Here is a 21586-nt window from a genome sequence, read left to right as displayed (position 1 = left end):
GTTCATGTTCCAAAAGTATGGCTTCCAACTCGGCTCTCTTGTTTAATACGCTTCGCGCGTTTAGATTGATTACGGTGAGTAAATCAGGAACACGACTGATTTTCAGGGCCCTCTCTGTGACTCAGTTCCCCTTCAAGAATATCGCCGCTCCCATATGGACGGCGAGAACCGGATGCTGAATCCCAGTAAAACAAGCTACCGTCTACGGCTATCTTGTCATAAACTAACCGGACTTTAGCGCCTCGGTTTCTTTTATTTCTTGCGGAGTCCCAAAGGCATTTTCTTAAACTTTGAACTTGCCTAGAAAAATCCTCACTTACAGAAATATTTGTGCCCTTAAGCCTATTACAGTTGCGTAAAATTTCGATTTTTTCTCGGTAGTTGTAAAAACGTACTATTGTAGGCCGTGGGCTTCGCCGCTTTTTAACAAGACGGTGGATGCGTTCGATACTTTCGGGATTTACGTTAACTCTTTGAAAAACATTAGCCTGGACGGTCAGCGTTAGTTCCAAAGCCGTTTCGTTTTCTGCTTCGTTTAATACAAATATGATGAGGTTGTTGCGTCTGGAGCGGTTTTCGAGGTCATCTACCTTACGCACTAGTTGTTGGACAGTTTTTGTCAGGTCTCGGACCACTGCTTCCAGTTCAGTTGCCTTGCGAATTGCCGATTCCAACCTTATCATTCTAACATCTAGGCTTTTAAAATTTTCGGTATTTTCATTCACTGATTTCTGTAGAGATCGCTGATCTCGTTTTATATCGTTTAACGTTCTCGTCTGATCCTTTTGGCCATCAAGTATCATCGACACCTTTTCCTCCAGCGTGTAGGTTGGCCCAGGATTGAGCTCAACATCACCGCATAGATGAAGTTGCCTTATCACGTGTAGACACTCTGCTACCACAGAAAGCACTTTGTGGGGGCACGGCACGACAACTAGGCACAAGCAGTTGCTCCGCATGCTACTGGTCCTATTGCTTACCTGTAAACAGGCGAAGACGAGCGGGTTAGACATGCTGCCGCAAAGCGTACCGTGCCCACCACTAGCACAGTGAAGTCCGTTCCAGTGTTTTAAGACACCCAGGGGCGTGGCAGTTCTTGAAGATGATTGGTGCAGCCTTGTAACGTGGACGAAAGACGTGTCATCGGCGATTGATGTCTCGCCGTGGCGGATGTAGCATGACGATGACGGGGCAAAAGACACTATGCCCGTGTCGGACTCGGAAAAAATGATCGGCGAAGGAATCACCGAAGGCTCGTGGCTTTTCCCCGCGCCAAAAAGCAGGACCTGTAAACAGGCGAAGACGAGCTGGTTAGACATGCTGCCGCAAAGCGTACCGTGCCCACCACTAGCACAGTGAAGTCCGTTCCAGTCTTTTAAGACACCCAGGGGCGTGGCAGTTCTTGAAGATGATTGGTGCAGCCTTGTAACGTGGACGAAAGACGTGTCATCGGCGATTGATGTCTCGCCGTGGCGGATGTAGCATGACGATGACGGGGCAAAAGACACTATGCCCGTGTCGGACTCGGAAAAAATGATCGGCGAAGGAATCACCGAAGGCTCGTGGCTTTTCCCCGCACCAAAAAGCAGGACCTGTAAACAGGCGAAGACGAGCGGGTTAGACATGCTGCCGCAAAGCGTACCGTGCCCACCACTAGCACAGTGAAGTCCGTTCCAGTCTTTTAAGACACCCAGGGGCGTGGCAGTTCTTGAAGATGATTGGTGCAGCCTTGTAACGTGGTCGAAAGACGTGTCATCGGCGATCGATGTCTCGCCGTGGCGGATGTAGCATGACGATGACGGGGCAAAAGACACTATGCCCGTGTCGGACTCGGAAAAAAACATCGGCGAAGGAATCACCGAAGGCTCGTGGCTTTTCCCCGCACCAAAAAGCAGGACCTGTAAACAGGCGAAGACGAGCGGGTTAGACATGCTGCCGCAAAGCGTACCGTGCCCACCACTAGCACAGTGAAGTCCGTTCCAGTCTTTTAAGACACCCAGGGGCGTGGCAGTTCTTGAAGATGATTGGTGCAGCCTTGTAACGTGGACGAAAGACGTGTCATCGGCGATTGATGTCTCGCCGTGGCGGATGTAGCATGACGATGACGGGGCAAAAGACACTATGCCCGTGTCGGACTCGGAAAAAATGATCGGCGAAGGAATCACCGAAGGCTCGTGGCTTTTCCCCGCACCAAAAAGCAGGACCTGTAAACAGGCGAAGACGAGCGGGATAGACATGCTGCCGCAAAGCGTACCGTGCCCACCACTAGCACAGTGAAGTCCGCTCCAGTCTTTTAAGACACCCAGGGGCGTGGCAGTTCTTGAAGATGATTGGTGCAGCCTTGTAACGTGGTCGAAAGACGTGTCATCGGCGATCGATGTCTCGCCGTGGCGGATGTAGCATGACGATGACGGGGCAAAAGACACTATGCCCGTGTCGGACTCGGAAAAAATGATCGGCGAAGGAATCACCGAAGGCTCGTGGCTTTTCCCCGCACCAAAAAGCAGGACCTGTAAACAGGCGAAGACGAGCGGGTTAGACATGCTGCCGCAAAGCGTACCGTGCCCACCACTAGCACAGTGAAGTCCGTTCCAGTCTTTTAAGACACCCAGGGGCGTGGCAGTTCTTGAAGATGATTGGTGCAGCCTTGTAACGTGGACGAAAGACGTGTCATCGGCGATTGATGTCTCGCCGTGGCGGATGTAGCATGACGATGACGGGGCAAAAGACACTATGCCCGTGTCGGACTCGGAAAAAATGATCGGCGAAGGAATCACCGAAGGCTCGTGGCTTTTCCCCGCACCAAAAAGCAGGACCTGTAAACAGGCGAAGACGAGCGGGTTAGACATGCTGCCGCAAAGCGTACCGTGCCCACCACTAGCACAGTGAAGTCCGTTCCAGTCTTTTAAGACACCTAAGGGCGTGGCAGTTCTTGAAGATGATTGGTGCAGCCTTGTAACGTGGACGAAAGACGTGTCATCGGCGATTGATGTCTCGCCGTGGCGGATGTAGCATGACGATGACGGGGCAAAAGACACTATGCCAGTGTCGGACTCGGAAAAAATGATCGGCGAAGGAATCACCGAAGGCTCGTGGCTTTTCCCCGCGCCAAAAAGCAGGACCTGTAAACAAGCGAAGACGAGCGGGTTAGACATGCTGCCGCAAAGCGTACCGTGCCCACCACTAGCACAGTGAAGTCCGTTCCAGTCTTTTAAGACACCCAGGGGCGTGGCAGTTCTTGAAGATGATTGGTGCAGCCTTGTAACGTGGACGAGAGACGTGTCATCGGCGATTGATGTCTCGCCGTGGCGGATGTAGCATGACGATGACGGGGCAAAAGACACTATGCCCGTGTCGGACTCGGAAAAAATGATCGGCGAAGGAATCACCGAAGGCTCGTGGCTTTTCCCCGCACCAAAAAGCAGGACCTGTAAACAGGCGAAGACGAGCGGGTTAGACATGCTGCCGCAAAGCGTACCGTGCCCACCACTAGCACAGTGAAGTCCGTTCCAGTCTTTTAAGACACCCAGGGGCGTGGCAGTTCTTGAAGATGATTGGTGCAGCCTTGTAACGTGGTCGAAAGACGTGTCATCGGCGATCGATGTCTCGCCGTGGCGGATGTAGCATGACGATGACGGGGCAAAAGACACTATGCCCGTGTCGGACTCGGAAAAAATGATCGGCGAAGGAATCACCGAAGGCTCGTGGCTTTTCCCCGCGCCAAAAAGCAGGACCTGTAAACAGGCGAAGACGAGCGGGTTAGACATGCTGCCGCAAAGCGTACCGTGCCCACCACTAGCACAGTGAAGTCCGTTCCAGTCTTTTAAGACACCCAGGGGCGTGGCAGTTCTTGAAGATGATTGGTGCAGCCTTGTAACGTGGACGAAAGACGTGTCATCGGCGATTGATGTCTCGCCGTGGCGGATGTAGCATGACGATGACGGGGCAAAAGACACTATGCCCGTGTCGGACTCGGAAAAAATGATCGGCGAAGGAATCACCGAAGGCTCGTGGCTTTTCCCCGCGCCAAAAAGCAGGACCTGTAAACAGGCGAAGACGAGCGGGTTAGACATGCTGCCGCAAAGCGTGCCGTGCCCACCACTAGCACAGTGAAGTCCGTTCCAGTCTTTTAAGACACCCAGGGGCGTGGCGGTTCTTGAAGATGATTGGTGCAACCTTGTAACGTGGTCGAAAGACGCGTCATCGGCGATTGATGTCTCGCCGTGGCGGATGTAGCATGACGATGACGGGGCAAAAGACACTATGCCCGTGTCGGACTCGGAAAAAATGATCGGCGAAGGAATCACCGAAGGCTCGTGGCTTTTCCCCGCGCCAAAAAGCAGGACATGTAAACAGGCGAAGACGAGCGGGTTAGACATGCTGCCGCAAAGCGTACCGTGCCCACCACTAGCACAGTGAAGTCCGTTCCAGTCTTTTAAGACACCCAGGGGCGTGGCAGTTCTTGAAGATGATTGGTGCAGCCTTGTAACGTGGACGAAAGACGTGTCATCGGCGATTGATGTCTCGCCGTGGCGGATGTAGCATGACGATGACGGGGCAAAAGACACTATGCCCGTGTCGGACTCGGAAAAAATGATCGGCGAAGGAATCACCGAAGGCTCGTGGCTTTTCCCCGCGCCAAAAAGCAGGACCTGTAAACAGGCGAAGACGAGCGGGTTAGACATGCTGCCGCAAAGCGTACCGTACCCACCGCTAGCACAGTGAAGTCCGTTCCAGTCTTTTAAGACACCCAGGGGCGTGGCAGTTCTTGAAGATGATTGGTGCAGCCTTGTAACGTGGACGAAAGACGTGTCATCGGCGATAGATGTCTCGCCGTGGCGGATGTAGCATGACGATGAGGGGGCAAAAGACACTATGCCCGTGTCGGACTCGGAAAAAATGATCGGCGAAGGAATCACCAAAGGCTTGTGGCTTTTCCCCGCGCCAAAAAGCACGACCTGTAAACAGGCGAAGACGAGCGGGTTAGACATGCTGCCGCAAAGCGTACCGTGCCCACCACTAGCACAGTGAAGTCCGTTCCAGTCTTTTAAGACACCCAGGGGCGTGGCAGTTCTTGAAGGTGATTGGTGCAGCCTTGTAACGTGGACGAAAGACGTGTCATCGGCGATTGATGTCTCGCCGTGGCGGATGTAGCATGACGATGACGGGGCAAAAGACACTATGCCCGTGTCGGACTCGGAAAAAATGATCGGCGAAGGAATCACCGAAGGCTCGTGGCTTTTCCCCGCGCCAAAAAGCAGGACATGTAAACAGGCGAAGACGAGCGGGTTAGACATGCTGCCGCAAAGCGTACCGTGCCCACCACTAGCACAGTGAAGTCCGTTCCAGTCTTTTAAGACACCCAGGGGCGTGGCAGTTCTTGAAGATGATTGGTGCAGCCTTGTAACGTGGACGAAAAACGTGTCATCGGCGATTGATGTCTCGCCGTGGCGGATGTAGCATGACGATGACGGGGCAAAAGACACTATGCCCGTGTCGGACTCGGAAAAAATGATCCGCGAAGGAATCACCCTAGGCTCGTGGCTTTTCCCCGCGCCAAAAAGCAGGACATGTAAACAGGCGAAGACGAGCGGGTTAGACATGCTGCCGCAAAGCGTACCGTGCCCACCGCTAGCACAGTCAAGTCCGTTCCAGTCTTCTAAGACACCCAGGGGCGTGGCAGTTCTTGAAGATGATTGGTGCAGCCTTGTAACGTGGACGAAAGACATGTCATCGGCGATTGATGTCTCGCCGTGGCGGATGTAGCATGACGATGACGGGGCAAAAGACACTATGCCCGTGTCGGACTCGGAAAAAATGATCGGCGAAGGAATCACTGAAGGCTCGTGGCTTTTCCCCGCACCAAAAAGCAGGACCTGTAAACAGGCGAAGACGAGCGGGTTAGACATGCTGCCGCAAAGCGTACCGTGCCCATTACTAGCACAGTGAAGTCCGTTCCAGTCTTTTAAGACACCCAGGGGCGTGGCAGTTCTTGAAGATGATTGGTGCAGCCTTGTAACGTGGTCGAAAGACGTGTCATCGGCGATCGATGTCTCGCCGTGGCGGATGTAGCATGACGATGACGCGGCAAAAGACACTATGCCCGTGTCGGACTCGGAAAAAATGATCGGCGAAGGAATCACCGAAGGCTCGTGGCTTTTCCCCGCGCCAAAAAGCAGGACATGTAAACAGGCGAAGACGAGCGGGTTAGACATGCTGCCGCAAAGCGTACCGTGCCCACCACTAGCACAGTGAAGTCCGTTCCAGTCTTTTAAGACACCCAGGGGCGTGGCAGTTCTTGAAGATGATTGGTGCAGCCTTGTAACGTGGACGAAAGACGTGTCATCGGCGATTGATGTCTCGCCGTGGCGGATGTAGCATGACGATGACGGGGCAAAAGACACTATGCCCGTGTCGGACTCGGAAAAAATGATGGGCGAAGGAATCACCGAAGGCTCGTGGCTTTTCCCCGCGCCAAAAAGCAGGACATGTAAACAGGCGAAGACGAGCGGGTTAGACATGCTGCCGCAAAGCGTACCGTGCCCACCACTAGCACAGTGAAGTCCGTTCCAGTCTTTTAAGACACCCAGGGGCGTGGCAGTTCTTGAAGATGATTGGTGCAGCCTTGTAACGTGGACGGAAGACGTGTCATCGGCGATTGATGTCTCGCCGTGGCGGATGTAACATGACGATGACGGGGCAAAAGACACTATGCCCGTGTCGGACTCGGAAAAAATGATCGGCGAAGGAATCACCGAAGGCTCGTGGCTTTTCCCCGCGCCAAAAAGCAGGACATGTAAACAGGCGAAGACGAGCGGGTTAGACATGCTGCCGCAAAGCGTACCGTGCCCACCACTAGCACAGTGAAGTCCGTTCCAGTCTTTTAAGACACCCAGGGGCGTGGCAGTTCTTGAAGATGATTGGTGCAGCCTTGTAACGTGGACGAAAGACGTGTCATCGGCGATCGATGTCTCGCCGTGGCGGATGTAGCATGACGATGACGGGGCAAAAGACACTATGCCCGTGTCGGACTCGGAAAAAATGATCGGCGAAGGAATCACCGAAGGCTCGTGGCTTTTCCCCGCGCCAAAAAGCAGGACATGTAAACAGGCGAAGACGAGCGGGTTAGACATGCTGCCGCAAAGCGTACCGTGCCCACCACTAGCACAGTGAAGTCCGTTCCAGTCTTTTAAGACACCCAGGGGCGTGGCAGTTCTTGAAGATGATTGGTGCAGCCTTGTAACGTGGACGAAAAACGTGTCATCGGCGATTGATGTCTCGCCGTGGCGGATGTAACATGACGATGACGGGGCAAAAGACACTATGCCCGTGTCGGACTCGGAAAAAATGATCGGCGAAGGAATCACCGAAGGCTCGTGGCTTTTCCCCGCGCCAAAAAGCAGGACATGTAAACAGGCGAAGACGAGCGGGTTAGACATGCTGCCGCAAAGCGTACCGTGCCCACCAATGATCGATTATATCGATCAAGCCAGGATGGAGGTTGAGAAGATTGGGAATCTGCCAAGATAGTAATTGCGTACCGTAATTTGTTCTGGTTCTGATTTTAATAAAGTTTGTATTTCTAAAATTGTAGTGTGTATCAGTATTCGTATATGTAGAAAGGAATAATTCACGGTCAGTTTTAACTTGGGAGAATATAACCTCAGACAATCGTTGATTATACAGTGCCTCAATATTCAGGATACTATGTTTTTTAAAGTATTGGGATGTATGATCGTGGCTTGATAGGTTTTCAATAAACCGTATATTTTTTTCTGCATTAAGTACAAACTAGTCATATTACATTTAGATGTAACCCCCCAGACAAGTAAACAGTAGTGCAGTCGAGAATGAACAGTAGTGAAGTAGAGCTGACGTTTTAGCCACATTGGTAATAAGGCACGAAATCTATTCAGCATGCCAATAGACTGTGCAATGTCACGCTTCACAAAATTTACATGACATGTCCAGCGAAGGTTTTCATGAAAATGTATGCCTAAGAATTTGTATTCGTTAACCCTTTCTAGTGACCGCGACTGAAATACTATTTCCGTAGTAAGGTTTACTGGTCTGTTAATTGAAGAAAAAACAATATATTTTGTTTTGTTAACATTTAGAAGCAGCTGATTTGCATCAAACCACTTTGATAAGTTCTTGAGCCATGCGTTTGTGACAGGAATAAGAGATGATAGGTCCCTGGATGAAAAAAAAAAAAAACACTCGTGTCATCGGCGTAAAGTACTATGTCTGGCGTATGGGGGATAGCAACAATGTCATTGATATAAAGAAGGAATAGTATAGGTCCTAATATTGATCCTTGCGGAACACCAAATTTTATATATTCAGAGTCCGATGCTATACTGTTAGCTACCATAAACTGAATACGATTTGACAGATAACTGCGCAACAGTTTAAGTGAAATGCCTCTAATTCCGTAGTGTGGCAGTTTATCAAATAGAATATTATGCTTGATAGAGTCAAAAGCTTTGTTGAAATCTACGAAGATGCCTATAGTGTAGGATTGATTTTCTATATTGCTGATAAGTTCTCCTCGAATGTTAAGTAAGGCTGACTCAGTCGATTTACCTCTCTGAAATCCATATTGGTTTGCAGAAATTAGTTTGTATTTATGAAGATGATTAATCATTCTAGAATTTATTACTTTTCCTACTATTTTTAAAAAAAGTGGGAGTATTGATATTGGCCTGTAATTGCTGATACTATCAGCGGCACCGCCTTTGTGCAAAACGGTAATTCTAGCAATTTTCATTTTTTCGGGAAAGATTCCAGTAGATAAGACCAAGTTGGTTATGTGGCAGACTACGTCAGATATTAAATCTGAAACAGCTTAAATTGGCACCTATTTTATTTCATCATAACCGCTGGAACAACTATTTTTAAGATCACTTATTAGACTGACAATCTCTGTGGGGGTAGTTGGGTGAAGAAAAATAGTATGCGTGAGATTGTGCTTTATGTACTTTTCAAATTTTTCAGTGGTCGTTTGATCGGAGGCTTCAAAGGTTAAAAAATGTTGATTAAACTCGTTAGCGAGAGCCTTTCCGCTTAAAGTTTCATCGCCTATTTTTCTTTTTGTTGGTACACTGTTCCGTGTCCTCTGCAATAAACCTTTGATAGTACGCCAAGTTTTGTGAGGATCATAGCAAATATCTGCGAACTTATCAGTACAGTAGCGAATGCGATACTCTTAATATCAGCACCTAATTTGTTTCTAACTTTTTTAAACTGTTGCAAAATTGATGTCTCTACTTAATATAAATGCATAATATAGTTTGTTTCGTGCCTTAATTCTTTGCAATAGATCTGACGTTATCCACGGCTTTCTTGCTTTTCTACTTTTTTTTATTATTACAACAGGGAATGCGCAATCATAGAAACTGATAATTTTGTTTAAGAACAAATCGTACGCATCATTGGGATTGACCATCTGAAAGATTTCACTCCAGTCCACTGAAGCTACAAGGTGACGAAAGTGCTCAATTTTTTTCTCGGTAATGATTCGCGCGGAAGTGTTTGTATTCATATGTCTGGCAGTATGTGACGAACGTTTTGGAATAAAACAAAACAGTGATAAATGATCACTTATATCACTTGTGAGTACACCTGCCTCAGTATCGTCTTTATAACAGCTCGTTAAACATACGTCGATTAGCGTTTCACCAGAATCTGTATTGCGAGTGGGTATATCAATTACATTTGAGAAACCGTTTGAGTATATAATATCAACAAATTCATTAACTACGTTAGATTTTTGCAAAATGTTAATATTGAAGTCGCCCATAACTACGACAGGTATTTTGAACGTCGAAAAGAATTCTGGCATAGGTTCAATAAAACGAAAGAACTCATCTAATGACCCAGAGGGAGGCCGGTAGATAACGCCAAACCCAAACGCGTCTGATTTTACAAAAAGCGATTCAAAGTTTTGATTAATAATGGTGTACTCAAGAATGACCTCGTAAACAAAATTGTTCTTTATATAAAGGGCAACACCACCGCCTTTTTCATTTGTTCTATATACGGCTTCGCATCGGTAACCTTCGAATTGTACCACATCATCGATACTAGTACACCACGTCTCACTAAAAGCCATTGCATCAAATTTGTGGTTTAAAGAGGACAAGAAAATACTGACGTCATCTTCTTTGTTTTTTAGGCTACACGTATTTAAGTGATAAAAGGAAAAGGAGGCAAGCTGCTTATGCCTCAAAGATTTGAAGCTACGAAAAGAACCAGCATCATGATAGCGACAGTGATTCACCAGGTCAACCATTCAAGGAAATAGACACAGCGTCTAACTTATACTGGCAGTCAACATATTTTATCTAGGTCAGCTTCACATCCGATAGCGATTGCACGCTCGCCCGGGGTTTTTGCGCACGAACAACTGGCCGTTCTTTTCCCAAGCAAACTGGTATTGTTTTTCCTTCAGCCTTCACCCTCATCATCCAGAGTAGCTTCTTGTTGTGTGGTGTCAGAGTGTCCAGAAAGTACACGCTGGATTTAACGTTTTTCAGATGTTGCCTTTTTGCATCCATTGGTCACGTGTAATGCGTGAGACGAAGCGAACGAGCATGGCGGTTGCCTTGCCTGCTTTTGGAAACAATCTGTGAAGCCCCTCTACGTCGCTTTGGGATAGTTCTGGTAGTTCTAGTTCGCCCGCTAGCTCGTTCAGTTTACGGAAAAGGTTTTCATTGTCACTTTGTGGCAGACCGTGTATTTCCAGGTTTTTTCGCCTGCTGTATTGCTCGAGATTGTTAACTTGCTGTCTTAGCGTCTGAACCTCGTTGCCAGCATTGTCAGCCTCGACTTTTTCCATTTTTTTCTTTAAGGTTGCAATTTCAGCAGATCGACGTTTCATCTCTTTTAGTACCTCATCGTACTGATCAGACATATGCTGAACCGATTGTTCAAGCTTAATGACAGTCTGCTTCATCAGCATCAATTCGTCTACTTTGCACCTGATTGCCGGAAGTTCTGCTAGTTTCTTGTTGATTTCTGTCAGCACCTTCTCAAATGCAGTTTCTTGTTCGGGTTTCTGCCTTACGGTCGCGGTAGGGCTAGGCGCTTCGGCCCCACGAGCATTCGAGATTTCGCATGTTTGACATTTCTATTTACACTTTTCCGCGTCCCCCTTGGCCTTGTAGGCTGTCCTGGTAACACCAGAACACGCGCCTAAGTGATAACCGAATTCACACAAAGAACATGGTAGATACGCTCCGTTATCAGGCAGTGACTTATTACAGACTAAACACAGATCAGATTCATTCATTTCAGGCTAGAATAGGAGAGGCACAGCACCTCGACACCAACAGTAACAGTAACAGCGGCGGCGACGACAGCACAGCAATTGTGGGTAACGGTACACAGTGTAAATTCCACCAACCTGCAAATTTGAAGATAGCTGTTATGCTAGGCTGCCTTCGCCGCCGCCACCGCCGCTGAGCAAGTGGCTTGAAACTTGAGAAACTTCGGCTTTTAACGGCGATGGGTGACGTATAACACGTGCTGGCTTGCCAACCAATGAGCTGAACCGGCGTTGGTACGATGATGACGATGTGCTCTCGGCGTTGATACCAGGGCAGCGCTTCAGCAGAACTGGCTTGTCGATGTCCTCTCGGTGTTGAAACCAGGGTAGAGGAACCAATGAGCTGAACCGGCGTTGGTGCGATGATGACGATGTGCTCTCGGCCTTGATACCAGGGCAGCGATTCAGCAGAACTGGCTTGTCGATGTCCTCTCGGTGTTGGAACCAGGGTAGAGCTGCGAATTTGAAGATAGCTGTTATGCTAGGCTGCCTTTGCCGCCGCCACCGCCGCTGAGCAAGTGGGACGGCGTTTCTTTTTTTCGTCCAGTGGAGTAATTTTTATTTTATTTCCAAGAGGGAAATGCTAAAAGTATGCAAACAATATTTTTACGAAGAGCAGGGTCTCGTTAACTGTTTGGTTACTTATCTTAGGGTTTATTTTGTGTGGCCCTCGCTTGGTAACAGTCGGCTGCAGGAGAGCTAGTGAACAATGAATCTTTTTTGAGTGCCCGAGTGCCGTAAAAAGAGCAAAACTTTTAGTCGAAGGAAAATACACAGAAAGAGGGACGTTTCAAACTCAGTTACTTTCTTTGCTTCCACGAATCTTGATACACCGAGATATGCAAGGCCCGACTACATCCATCACTAAACTACCACAAAGACACCTACAGTTACAACAAAATATCAGGTTACCAGACATCGAACGCACCCTTGTGTCGCGAACATTGGTCACTGAAAAGATAGGCAAAAATTAACTTCATCCCTTCTCCCCTTGTCCTCCACCTTCAAATTGAACAACGAATCCAACCTTTATGAAGGAGCACTTCTAGTTTTCAAGACTGACCTTCGAAAAGCCCTACCCTCTCCTTTACTTGCTCGACTTGCGGACAGCAACATCGAGAAGCAACTGTTGTTATGTTCGAACAAGAGACTTTGTTAAACGTGTGAGGTTGTTGTAAAACGCTCGTGCAATGTGGGGTAACAGTACATTTGGCTCGTGTGAATCGTCCACCACAAACATGAATATGGTTAAAAGGTGAAAAATTTTAATCTTGAATATATTAACAATTGAAACCCTGTTTCCGCTTGTTTTCTTCCCCTGTCCGAGATATCAAGGCATTCAAATTCGTATGTTGCCATTTGATAGAATAGATAAATAAAAAAAAGAACAAAAAAACTTTGATCTAACTAAGTATGGGAATTAGCATAATACAAAAGTAACGTATATGATAACGATACGTTCCATTTGTTTAATTGTAACGGGAACGAGTTCCTTTCTCGCAGGTGGAACTTCTAACGGGAACGCGTTCCGAAATCAGAAGGAACGAGGAACGAGCTTTCGTTCCCTTTTTTGAGGAACGTATACAACACTAGTTTGGAGAGCATTGTGGGGACGCGTACGCTCAGGGACTTCAGAGAGCGCATACAAAATTATATCTGAAATACTACATGAATATAATACACTCGGGACTAATCTATGCAATGAATCATATATGAATTAAACGGTACCTTAAAGTGCACTGTATCCGCAGTTTTACTCATCGAGTTTGTTCGATAATCGCGTTATACTCACAATGTCTCGACTTTTCTTTTGGTCTAGGTATCTCGCGCTCTTCCTAATCTTCCTCACGGCAACATTCCAAGCGCGAGCGTCAGAAGCCGAGAGCCTCGTGCCCAACCTCTGCAATCTCATCGATCAAGCGCTATACTGCCGCTGCGACACAGACGATATCACCGATGTCGCGACCGAAGTGACCTGCTACGCCGTGAAGGACATCGCCGAAGACGACATCGTCTTCAAGGCCCTCGCGAAGCAGCCGTCCATCGTCTCGATCGTGTTCAGTTCGCTCAGTGAGGACCACCACTTAAAGTTTGTTCCTTCCAACGTCCTGCCACATGCTCCGGTCTTGGAGCGTCTTAAGTTCTCCCAGGCGGAGTTGGGTGTTTTAAAGACTCACGCCTTCTACAACCTGACAAAACTGGCCGTGCTGTTTCTCGACTCCAACGAGATCACGGAACTGGAGATGGACTGCATCTCGCATCTGCCTCGCCTCAAGAAGCTGGAACTGGCGGACAACAAGCTAAAGAAAATGCTCGCGGGAGCCCTGTCTCACCTACCGTCTCTGACGCACTTGTTCTTGGAGCGGAACAAGATGACGGTCATAGATGACTTCGCCTTCGCGGGCCTGGGCAAGGTTAAAGAGCTAGACCTCAGCGACAACTCCATCGAGGCCCTCACCGAGCACAGCTTCAAGGGCATGTCGCGAGTCCTTAGGCTCGACATGTTTCGAAACAAGCTGAAGAGGCTGGAAGCCCGCGTTTTTGGCGGCTTGTCGTCCCTGGTGGAGCTCGACCTCAAGTACAACGAGATCTCCGAGGTCGATCCACTGGCTTTCGACGGCCTATCGCACCTGACCATCCTGTACCTTGCGTTCAACCGGCTGCGCGTCCTGCCGGCGCAAATGTTCATGGGAGCTCCCAACCTTGTGACCGTGGACCTGTCGCAGAACCAGCTGGTCACGCTTACCTGGAGGACTGTCCAGGACTTGAGGAAGATTGACGCCGAGTCCTTCGACATGAGCCTCACTGGTCAGTGTTTTTGTTTTGTTTTGTTTCTCTTCCCTTGTACTCGAAGAAGCTTTTGAATAGATATTGCCCCATGGTATTCTCGCCACGTTCTTTCGAACACACTGCGCCGTCGCGCCAGTCGACGCTACGAGGTAATGGGACCGATCAAGCAGCGTCAAAAGCGCAAGTCGCTAGGCCTTTTTTGTTTATGATTGGTTCAAAAAATGAGATAACACGTACAAAAACGTGACGAACACTATAATTGTCGCTTTAGACGTTGTCTGATTGGTTCCATCAGCTCGTAGCGTCGGCTGCGTCTGGACGTGAGATAAAAGGAAGTTTAGTAAGAAGCACGGAGGAGCGCGCCACTTATCTAGAAATTTTAAGTGCCGAGTGGCCATCAGTCAAACGCTTAATATTTAATTATTTCCACTCTACAATAAAAGCAAGAAATGAAGAGAAGCAGACGTCGTCATTTTGACTCGTCTTCGGTGCACTTTCATAGAAGCAGAGTGCATTATCCCACAAATTTAGAAAACAAAACCAGTAGCCTATGAGCAAATCAGCAATTGATGTAACAAAATAATCTAATAGAAACTGCATGAAATAATTTATGGTCTTTATTAATAAAAAGGCACGGCGCAAACAATGTCGAATCAATACAAAAATCGCGTGGAGCTTGAAACCATTAGCACCTAAAAACATGGCCTGCGCATCACGTCATTCTTAGGAAATCTTCTATCTGCCCCGAGCGGCAAACATGCTGAATCTCTACTAGAGCCACCGCAAGGCGGCTGACGGGTCCGTCTTTGTGTCGCAGCGTGCAAGCGTGCGCTCGTTGCGAGACGCTCTGGCGGCGATGCTGATGCCATGTAGGTGGCGCTGCGTGGATCATGATGTTCTTGGGGGGAGGGGGGGGGGGGGAGGGGGGGAAGCGCAGACCTTTTCTTCTACTGGGCAGGAGGTCGGACTAAAGGGGGCGCTCTGACCCGTTTGTTTCCCCACATTTCGGTGTTTACTCAAAACAAGGCCTGTGCACATGCCGACAGGCCTTATTGGCATGTCCTTTCAAGAGGGGCGAGAAAACATCGAATGCCAAACCGCAAGGCCGTAGGTAGAGAAGCGCGCTGAGCGGGTCTTCCCAGTCCAAGAGAGTGGCAGAAAAGTTCTAGCTGAGAGAGGGCGCGAGAGTCGCACCAGCCGCATCAGCATCAGCAACATGGCGGCGGCCTAGGAGCGGTTTTTGGAAAGGTGTATAACACCTTTCCAAAAACTGCTCCTAGGGGAGGGATGGGTGAGGAAAAGCTTAAGGATACACTCTACGTTATCTTCACACACTGAACAAATGGAACAACCATGGAAAGTTTTGGGAAAGACTCGACCCAAGCAGCTGTTTTTGACATTTTCAATTGGTTGCGTGGGAGCGGCCGAAACACTTCCAGACTCTACTGCGCTTTCCCTTGGTACAACTTCCTGCTTCTACTACTTCTACTTCCCTCATACAGAACGGCGTTACCGTTGCAACCAGTTCTGAAACGTCTCCACGGCACGCTTTCCGAAAGCGTGTACGCATAGCCTCGTGCGAAAGCGGTCCCTAAAGGCTGAACCGCATGTAAGTGATTTAGCGAGCGACGAGAAAAGCGACAGCGACGAGAGTCAGCGGCGAGCGACGGAGATTTCTCACCGTCGCTCGTCGCGTCGCTCGGTGTTTCGATTTCTAGAAAGCATCCTCATCGCCTTGGTCGCTTGCTCACGCCACTTTCATGCGGCTTGCCTCATCGCGCGACTAACCGAGCGACAGCGAAGCGGGTCGACGTCGCCTGTCTTGTCGCTCGGCAAATCGATTGCATGCGGCTTAAACTTAACACAATGGTTTATAATGGAGGCAACAGCAACGGACGTATAGAGAGGAACTGCTGCTTCCGTTGACGACAATTATCGTCTAGGAGAAGAGGGTATGTATTGCCACCTTGAGGGCATGTATGGCAGGCGTGCGGGCGCGTTGTGGGACGCCGGTGAAGGGAATTTCGCGGCGCGCCACCATAACGACTATTCGGAAATTATTCGAAAAATATTCGAAACTTTCGAAAATTATCATTCGATTCGATTAGCGAATCGAATGGAGTAATATTCTATTCGTTTTTCGAAAATGGCGAATATTCGCACACCCCTAAAGATTACTGTTGCGGAAGCTGCCGCGGCAATGGCAGCACGTAAACTAAAATAAAAATAAAAATTAAAGAGTTATTTTTTATTTTATTACGAGTACGTCAAATGTGTTCCGCGTTATCTTTCCGCACAACAAAATTTAACGCATATATTTACTTGATCACCGAAGAAGGAACGAGCTACAAGTAACGCGTTATGCTGACTCTCCCTATGTCTTCCATATACAAACCGAAGGGCAGGCATGAATCTTTGGGGTAGCGAGGACTCGGATAGGAATAGGTATCAAGTATTCCCATATATAACTTCGAAGTGGCGCCACGCAAATGAACTCTGTCTACTCGGCTTAACCGCCGCCGTCAGCCGGCGATTAGCACGCCTTCGGGAGAGCTCTAAAAAATGGCATTTGGCGTTTCGTAAGAGAGGCTAAGAACAGCTTTGAAGGCGGAGGTGCATCGCATTGCGAGTGACTTTGGACGCTCTAAAGGATGGAGTCGAATGAGCACAATGCTCCCGAGTGTGGACATCGCGCCCAATCTCCCGAAGCGAGAGACGACGCGAACGTCGTTTTAGATTAACCTCGGGCCGGGCAACTTTCCTTGCTTTTTTAGCTGAAATTAGAGGAGCGACGGCTACTCTCTTGTTATAGTGGCTTCCTGAGAAAGAATAGGAAAATAAATATTGAGAGGCGTATTACACTCGCCTCGTCTTAACATACGCAAAGAGAAAAGGCTACAAGTGCGATCTCCATGAATTGGAACGTGCCTCGGCTGCACGAGCGTTCATGCAGCGGGATCACCAGTCAAAGCTACTCTCTCGCGCTTGCAGCCTTTGCGATTTGTCCATGTTCAAGTTAGACGAAGGATAGAGATTTTCTAATTAACAGCTATGGGTGTATTTTGGTATACACCAGTTCATGTTTCGCGCGCTATGCCAAGGGTGTGGCGCCGACTGTAAAACAGAACATGGCCAGGCGCTCTGGTTTTCTGAGAGGGTTATACGCAGGCGTGGCTCTACACTTTCCGTAGATAAACGGGCTTATCTACAAAATATGATTTGGTACATATGAGTGACAAGGCTGTTTCCCACTTGGTGGAAACGTACTGGGGACGTGTATATAAAATATGGCAAGATAAGTCCAAGGGATTAAACTGCGTGAACACCCAATATGAACTCCAACGAACAAGTGACTGCTGTTGTAACGCGTTTAAAACTCCGTTAATAATGCACGATTTTTTTTTGTTTTAAATTCAAGAACGGATATTAAGAAAAAAAAATAGACGAAATATTTTAATGTGTCCAGTCTAACTTGGTGCTTTATAACATAACATGCGTCTCAAGGTCTTCTGTTTAGTGGACCTGAAAACATGATGCGTTTGATAATATCAAGTTTTATCTGTCCTTAACCATAAGAAAATGAAATCTTCGATTAATTTATAGTCATTATTTTGTTTCTCGGCGCGAGCACATTTGGCAGTCGTAATAATGCCCAAGGAGAGCTTAACGTACCATATTTGTTGTATATAAACCACAACGTGTGTACATATTTTCTAGCGTGTTAATTGAAAAAATCCCTGGCAACATGTTTATAATTTAAAATTTGCTATAATAGTTTCACAAACTGCGAATGTTTTAGTTTGAACAAGAGTACACCGGAAGAGACATTTCAAAGCCCGTATGTCGTTATCTCATAAATTTAATATGAATATTTATCCCCAGGCACGTCTACTACAATTTTTGGAACCATTTACACATGAATGCTATATGAGAATGTCGTCGCACACGTTTTGCGTAATAGTACATTACACTGTTTTGAGTTATTTAAGCCATTTGCCATTCCCGACACCAGGTAAGCTTTTTTCTTTTTCTTAACTTTCTTTTAGCAAAATTTTGTTTCTGATAGGATTTAAGTTCATTCTATGAAACATAATTGTCTATAAATACTCTATATTTGATATCTACATTTGCAATGTCGGTAATGAAAAGGCAAGCGCCCAATGAAAAAGACCTGGGGCATCCTCAACAAGCATATAGTAAGATTTATGGCCTATGTCCCCTATGATACTATTCTTCTCTCTCTCGCAAATACGAAAATCAATTTTAATAATTTCTTCGTGTATAAAATGGCATTTCGTTTCAGAAGTAGTTTATTGTCAGCAGCTTTAAATGCCACGGGCTTTGTAGAGATGTATACGAAAAATAACCATCCGATTTTTGCTATTTATTACCTTACCTAAACCCTGCCTTACTTTTAATGTTCTCTTCAAACGAGAATTCTTTTTCGTGAAGCTGTAACTCCTTCTTTACGCTTTTGGGCAGTGCGTGGTTATCTTTAAATAAAGAATAAATGTTGAACTTAGAGAATTCTATTTCAAGTCTGTGCAAACAAGCGCCAAACACAATTAATTTTTCGGCATAAAAATATATAAATCTCGATTGTTTTTAATTTTCTAACAACTTTAAACAAATACTGGTGATCAATATCTGCCTAATATTTGTATATGTATGTCGCCTGATTTAAGAACAGGTATTAGACATATTTCCAGCATTTCGGAACAGCACCTCACTTCAATGATTATTCTATAAATTATCAAGATTTATTTTTATATTCATTAAGAAGGGCACTCTACTTTAAGAATTTGTTAATTATTATGACCAAGCATTTATCCGCACCCCCTCCTCCATACTAGATAATGCACCAAGAAAGCGTCTAAGACTAAATTTGGCCTTGAAAAACTTCCAAAATCAATAATAATAAGCAAGTTACAGATGCCTTTTTCTATTAGAATTAGACCAGTAAGCACCGGGAGAGTTGGATCAACGGTGCTGTTTACAGCTATTCATTATCTAGAGCACAACCAAAAATAAAGTGTTCAATCGAACTCTTAACAAATTTTTCATCTGGTGCTTTCGTAATCTATTTTTTTTTTAAATAGTTAATGTAATAGAGAATTTCTGTGGAATGACACTTTGCTGGGGAGACGACCTTGGGAATCCCTCTTTAGTGAAGCAATAACAACAAAACTGCGTGCGTATAATCAACTTTAAAGTTACATTTTTTTTTGTGTTTATTTTTGAACCAGTCGCTTTGACTTCGAATAGCTGGAAGATGTCCGTGTTCAACCTTGAGTGCTTGCGCTTAATGACTTCAATTTTATATGGAACGAAATTAGTTACGCGCAGATCTAATAAGACCTTTAAAACATGCGAAACTCATCTATGGTGGCGTCACAAGTTTATATATATGTAAAAAAATCGGTGAACTCATTACGTGACTAACCTCAAAAATGTATTACATAGACGGTGTGTCCAGTGGTAAAAGATAGCGCCTGAGTTGTGTAGTCTTAAGGGGTGTCCAAACAGGACACTACAAAAAGCACGACTCCGACAAATCGTGAAAATTGAAGCGGGAGCGTCCGCTTCAATTTTCACGATTTGTCGGAGTCGTGCTTTTTGTAGTGTCCTGTTTGGAAACCCCTTTAGGTGCACAGGTTATGGTCGTGTAGGGTAACACCAACAACTGTAGTGTTTGATGATTTTCGCCTCGGTGTTCTAAGAAAGCTTATAACGTCCGAGAGACTAATATGAGGTTCGAATCCAGAAGCTGCATTTGCTGGAGCTTTGTCTGGTGTGATATAAACAGTGAGTTCTAGAATGAAGTACGCAAAAGCTTTCCGTACGCGAAGAAATAGCGTCGTCGCCACGCGCCAACGCAATTTCTCTGCGTGCGCAATGCTTTTGCGCGCGTCGAAAACTCGCCATGAAAAAACTGCAAACCCGCGCGTGTCTCTCATCGTTCCCTTTTTGTGTTTTGCACTCGTTTTCTAGAGAAAGCACGTAAACACACTCGTCGAAATACTCTTTCGTGGGTTCGTTGTTTTCCCGTAAGTATGTCAAGACACCGTGGAACAGATACGCGCATATATGTACTTTCATAACCTGCGAAGCTCCCGTTGCGTTAAACCCCCTTGCAATCTTAATCTTGCTCGCACTTCTTTTCTTAAAAGGCTTTGGCAACCTTTCTATTTATGGCACAATGCGGAACATTAGAAAACTAAATAAAACGTATATCCCACTCTCTTGGATTGAACCAGTCTCTCGCTAACAGAATGTTTCGTTCGGCAACCCCGCTGAAATGTTCCCAAGGGGGAACTGCACTGCACATCGGAATGGTCATGCTCAGGTAATGGGAGGAGCTTGCTCTTTTCGGCTCTTCAAACCAGCTACTTTTAAAAACAAAAGGGGGAGATAAAAAGGGCATGAAGGAAGAGAAAACGAAACAACTGCATTTCTCTCAATTTATGACGTAGAAAGCGATTTGCTAAGATTCTCTTTAGTTTTTATTTTCTTTTTTGGTGCTTCAAATGTCGCGGTCTCTACGAAAACGAAGAAGAAAAAAAAAAGCTCAATGAAACAACAATTTTGAGCGCGATTAAAAAATCGAAATGAGAAGAAAATGGAGGGAAAAGAATATAAGGAAACGAACGGGAAAGTTTCTGTGTTTTAGGGAAGGTCGCTATTATCTTTCCTATTTGTCGTACGGGCGCAGTGCTGACTGTTGTTTTTGCGCCCAGGTCCCTGTAAAGTTGAAATCGGGAGGCATGTCTTCTAGCAGCAGCCATTTGGCGAGTTGGGGTGGGAAACCTCCCCAGCAAAGGAAGCATCTGAAAATAAATAAGAACAAAAACATACACTACAAACCGAGTTAAAAGAAAGAGAAATAGAGGAGTGTAGGGCGTGTTCCACTGAGGTGAGGAATGGGGAAAGCAGAAGTTGGGGGTTAAAAATACGCGTGCTGAGCCGAGTTAACTTCTGCTCGCGTTTCAGCCTCCCCAGTGTTGCCCGAGTGCCTCCTCCTCAGGTTCTCTTGTCACGGCAGTGGCGGAATGCCTCGAGCGAGCTGCGACTGACTTCGATTTTACGCCGACGTCGATTCCGAAATAAGCCTGCTAGTGTTTTTTATTCCGTCTTCTTTTTTTTTTATATACGAATTGAATCACAAACACGCGAATTTAAGCGTTTCTTGACATGAAGCGAACAGACGGAAATCGAATCGAAGTTTTGCTTCGTTTTGTTCTTGTCTTTTTTATTTTGCCTTTACTTTGCGAATTTAACTGCAATACATTTATTTTGGAATAGCTTTCTAGATCTATCGCTTTTGTTATAGATTATAAGCGAGGCTTGTCTCGTTTGCGAAGGTCTAACGTGACGCTCCTGCAAACTCATTATTGATGAAAATAATCCCTAGGGGAACAAGAGGGACAAAGGACAAACAGAAATCTGCAAACACAGCTAGGTGACTGG

The 21586-nt window shown here is 46.5% G+C and overlaps 1 protein-coding gene across 1 annotated transcript in view; it reads left to right on the top strand.

Annotated features, from left to right (window-relative positions):
* The first annotated feature begins 13122 nt into the window (after positions 1 to 13122).
* LOC115327650 (connectin-like) overlaps positions 13123 to 21586 on the top strand; it is a 37780-nt gene continuing 29316 nt past the window's right edge. Inside the window, exon 1 of the mRNA XM_040218780.2 lies at positions 13123 to 14137. Coding sequence (XP_040074714.1) covers positions 13123 to 14137 — 1015 coding nt within the window. The remainder of the gene's footprint in view (positions 14138 to 21586) is intronic.

This window comes from Ixodes scapularis, unplaced genomic scaffold, assembly GCF_016920785.2.
Source record: "Ixodes scapularis isolate PalLabHiFi unplaced genomic scaffold, ASM1692078v2 PGA_scaffold0__279_contigs__length_252992795, whole genome shotgun sequence".
In the NCBI taxonomy this organism is placed as follows: Eukaryota; Metazoa; Arthropoda; class Arachnida; order Ixodida; family Ixodidae; genus Ixodes; species Ixodes scapularis.
This window is presented reverse-complemented; position numbering and strand designations above follow the sequence as displayed.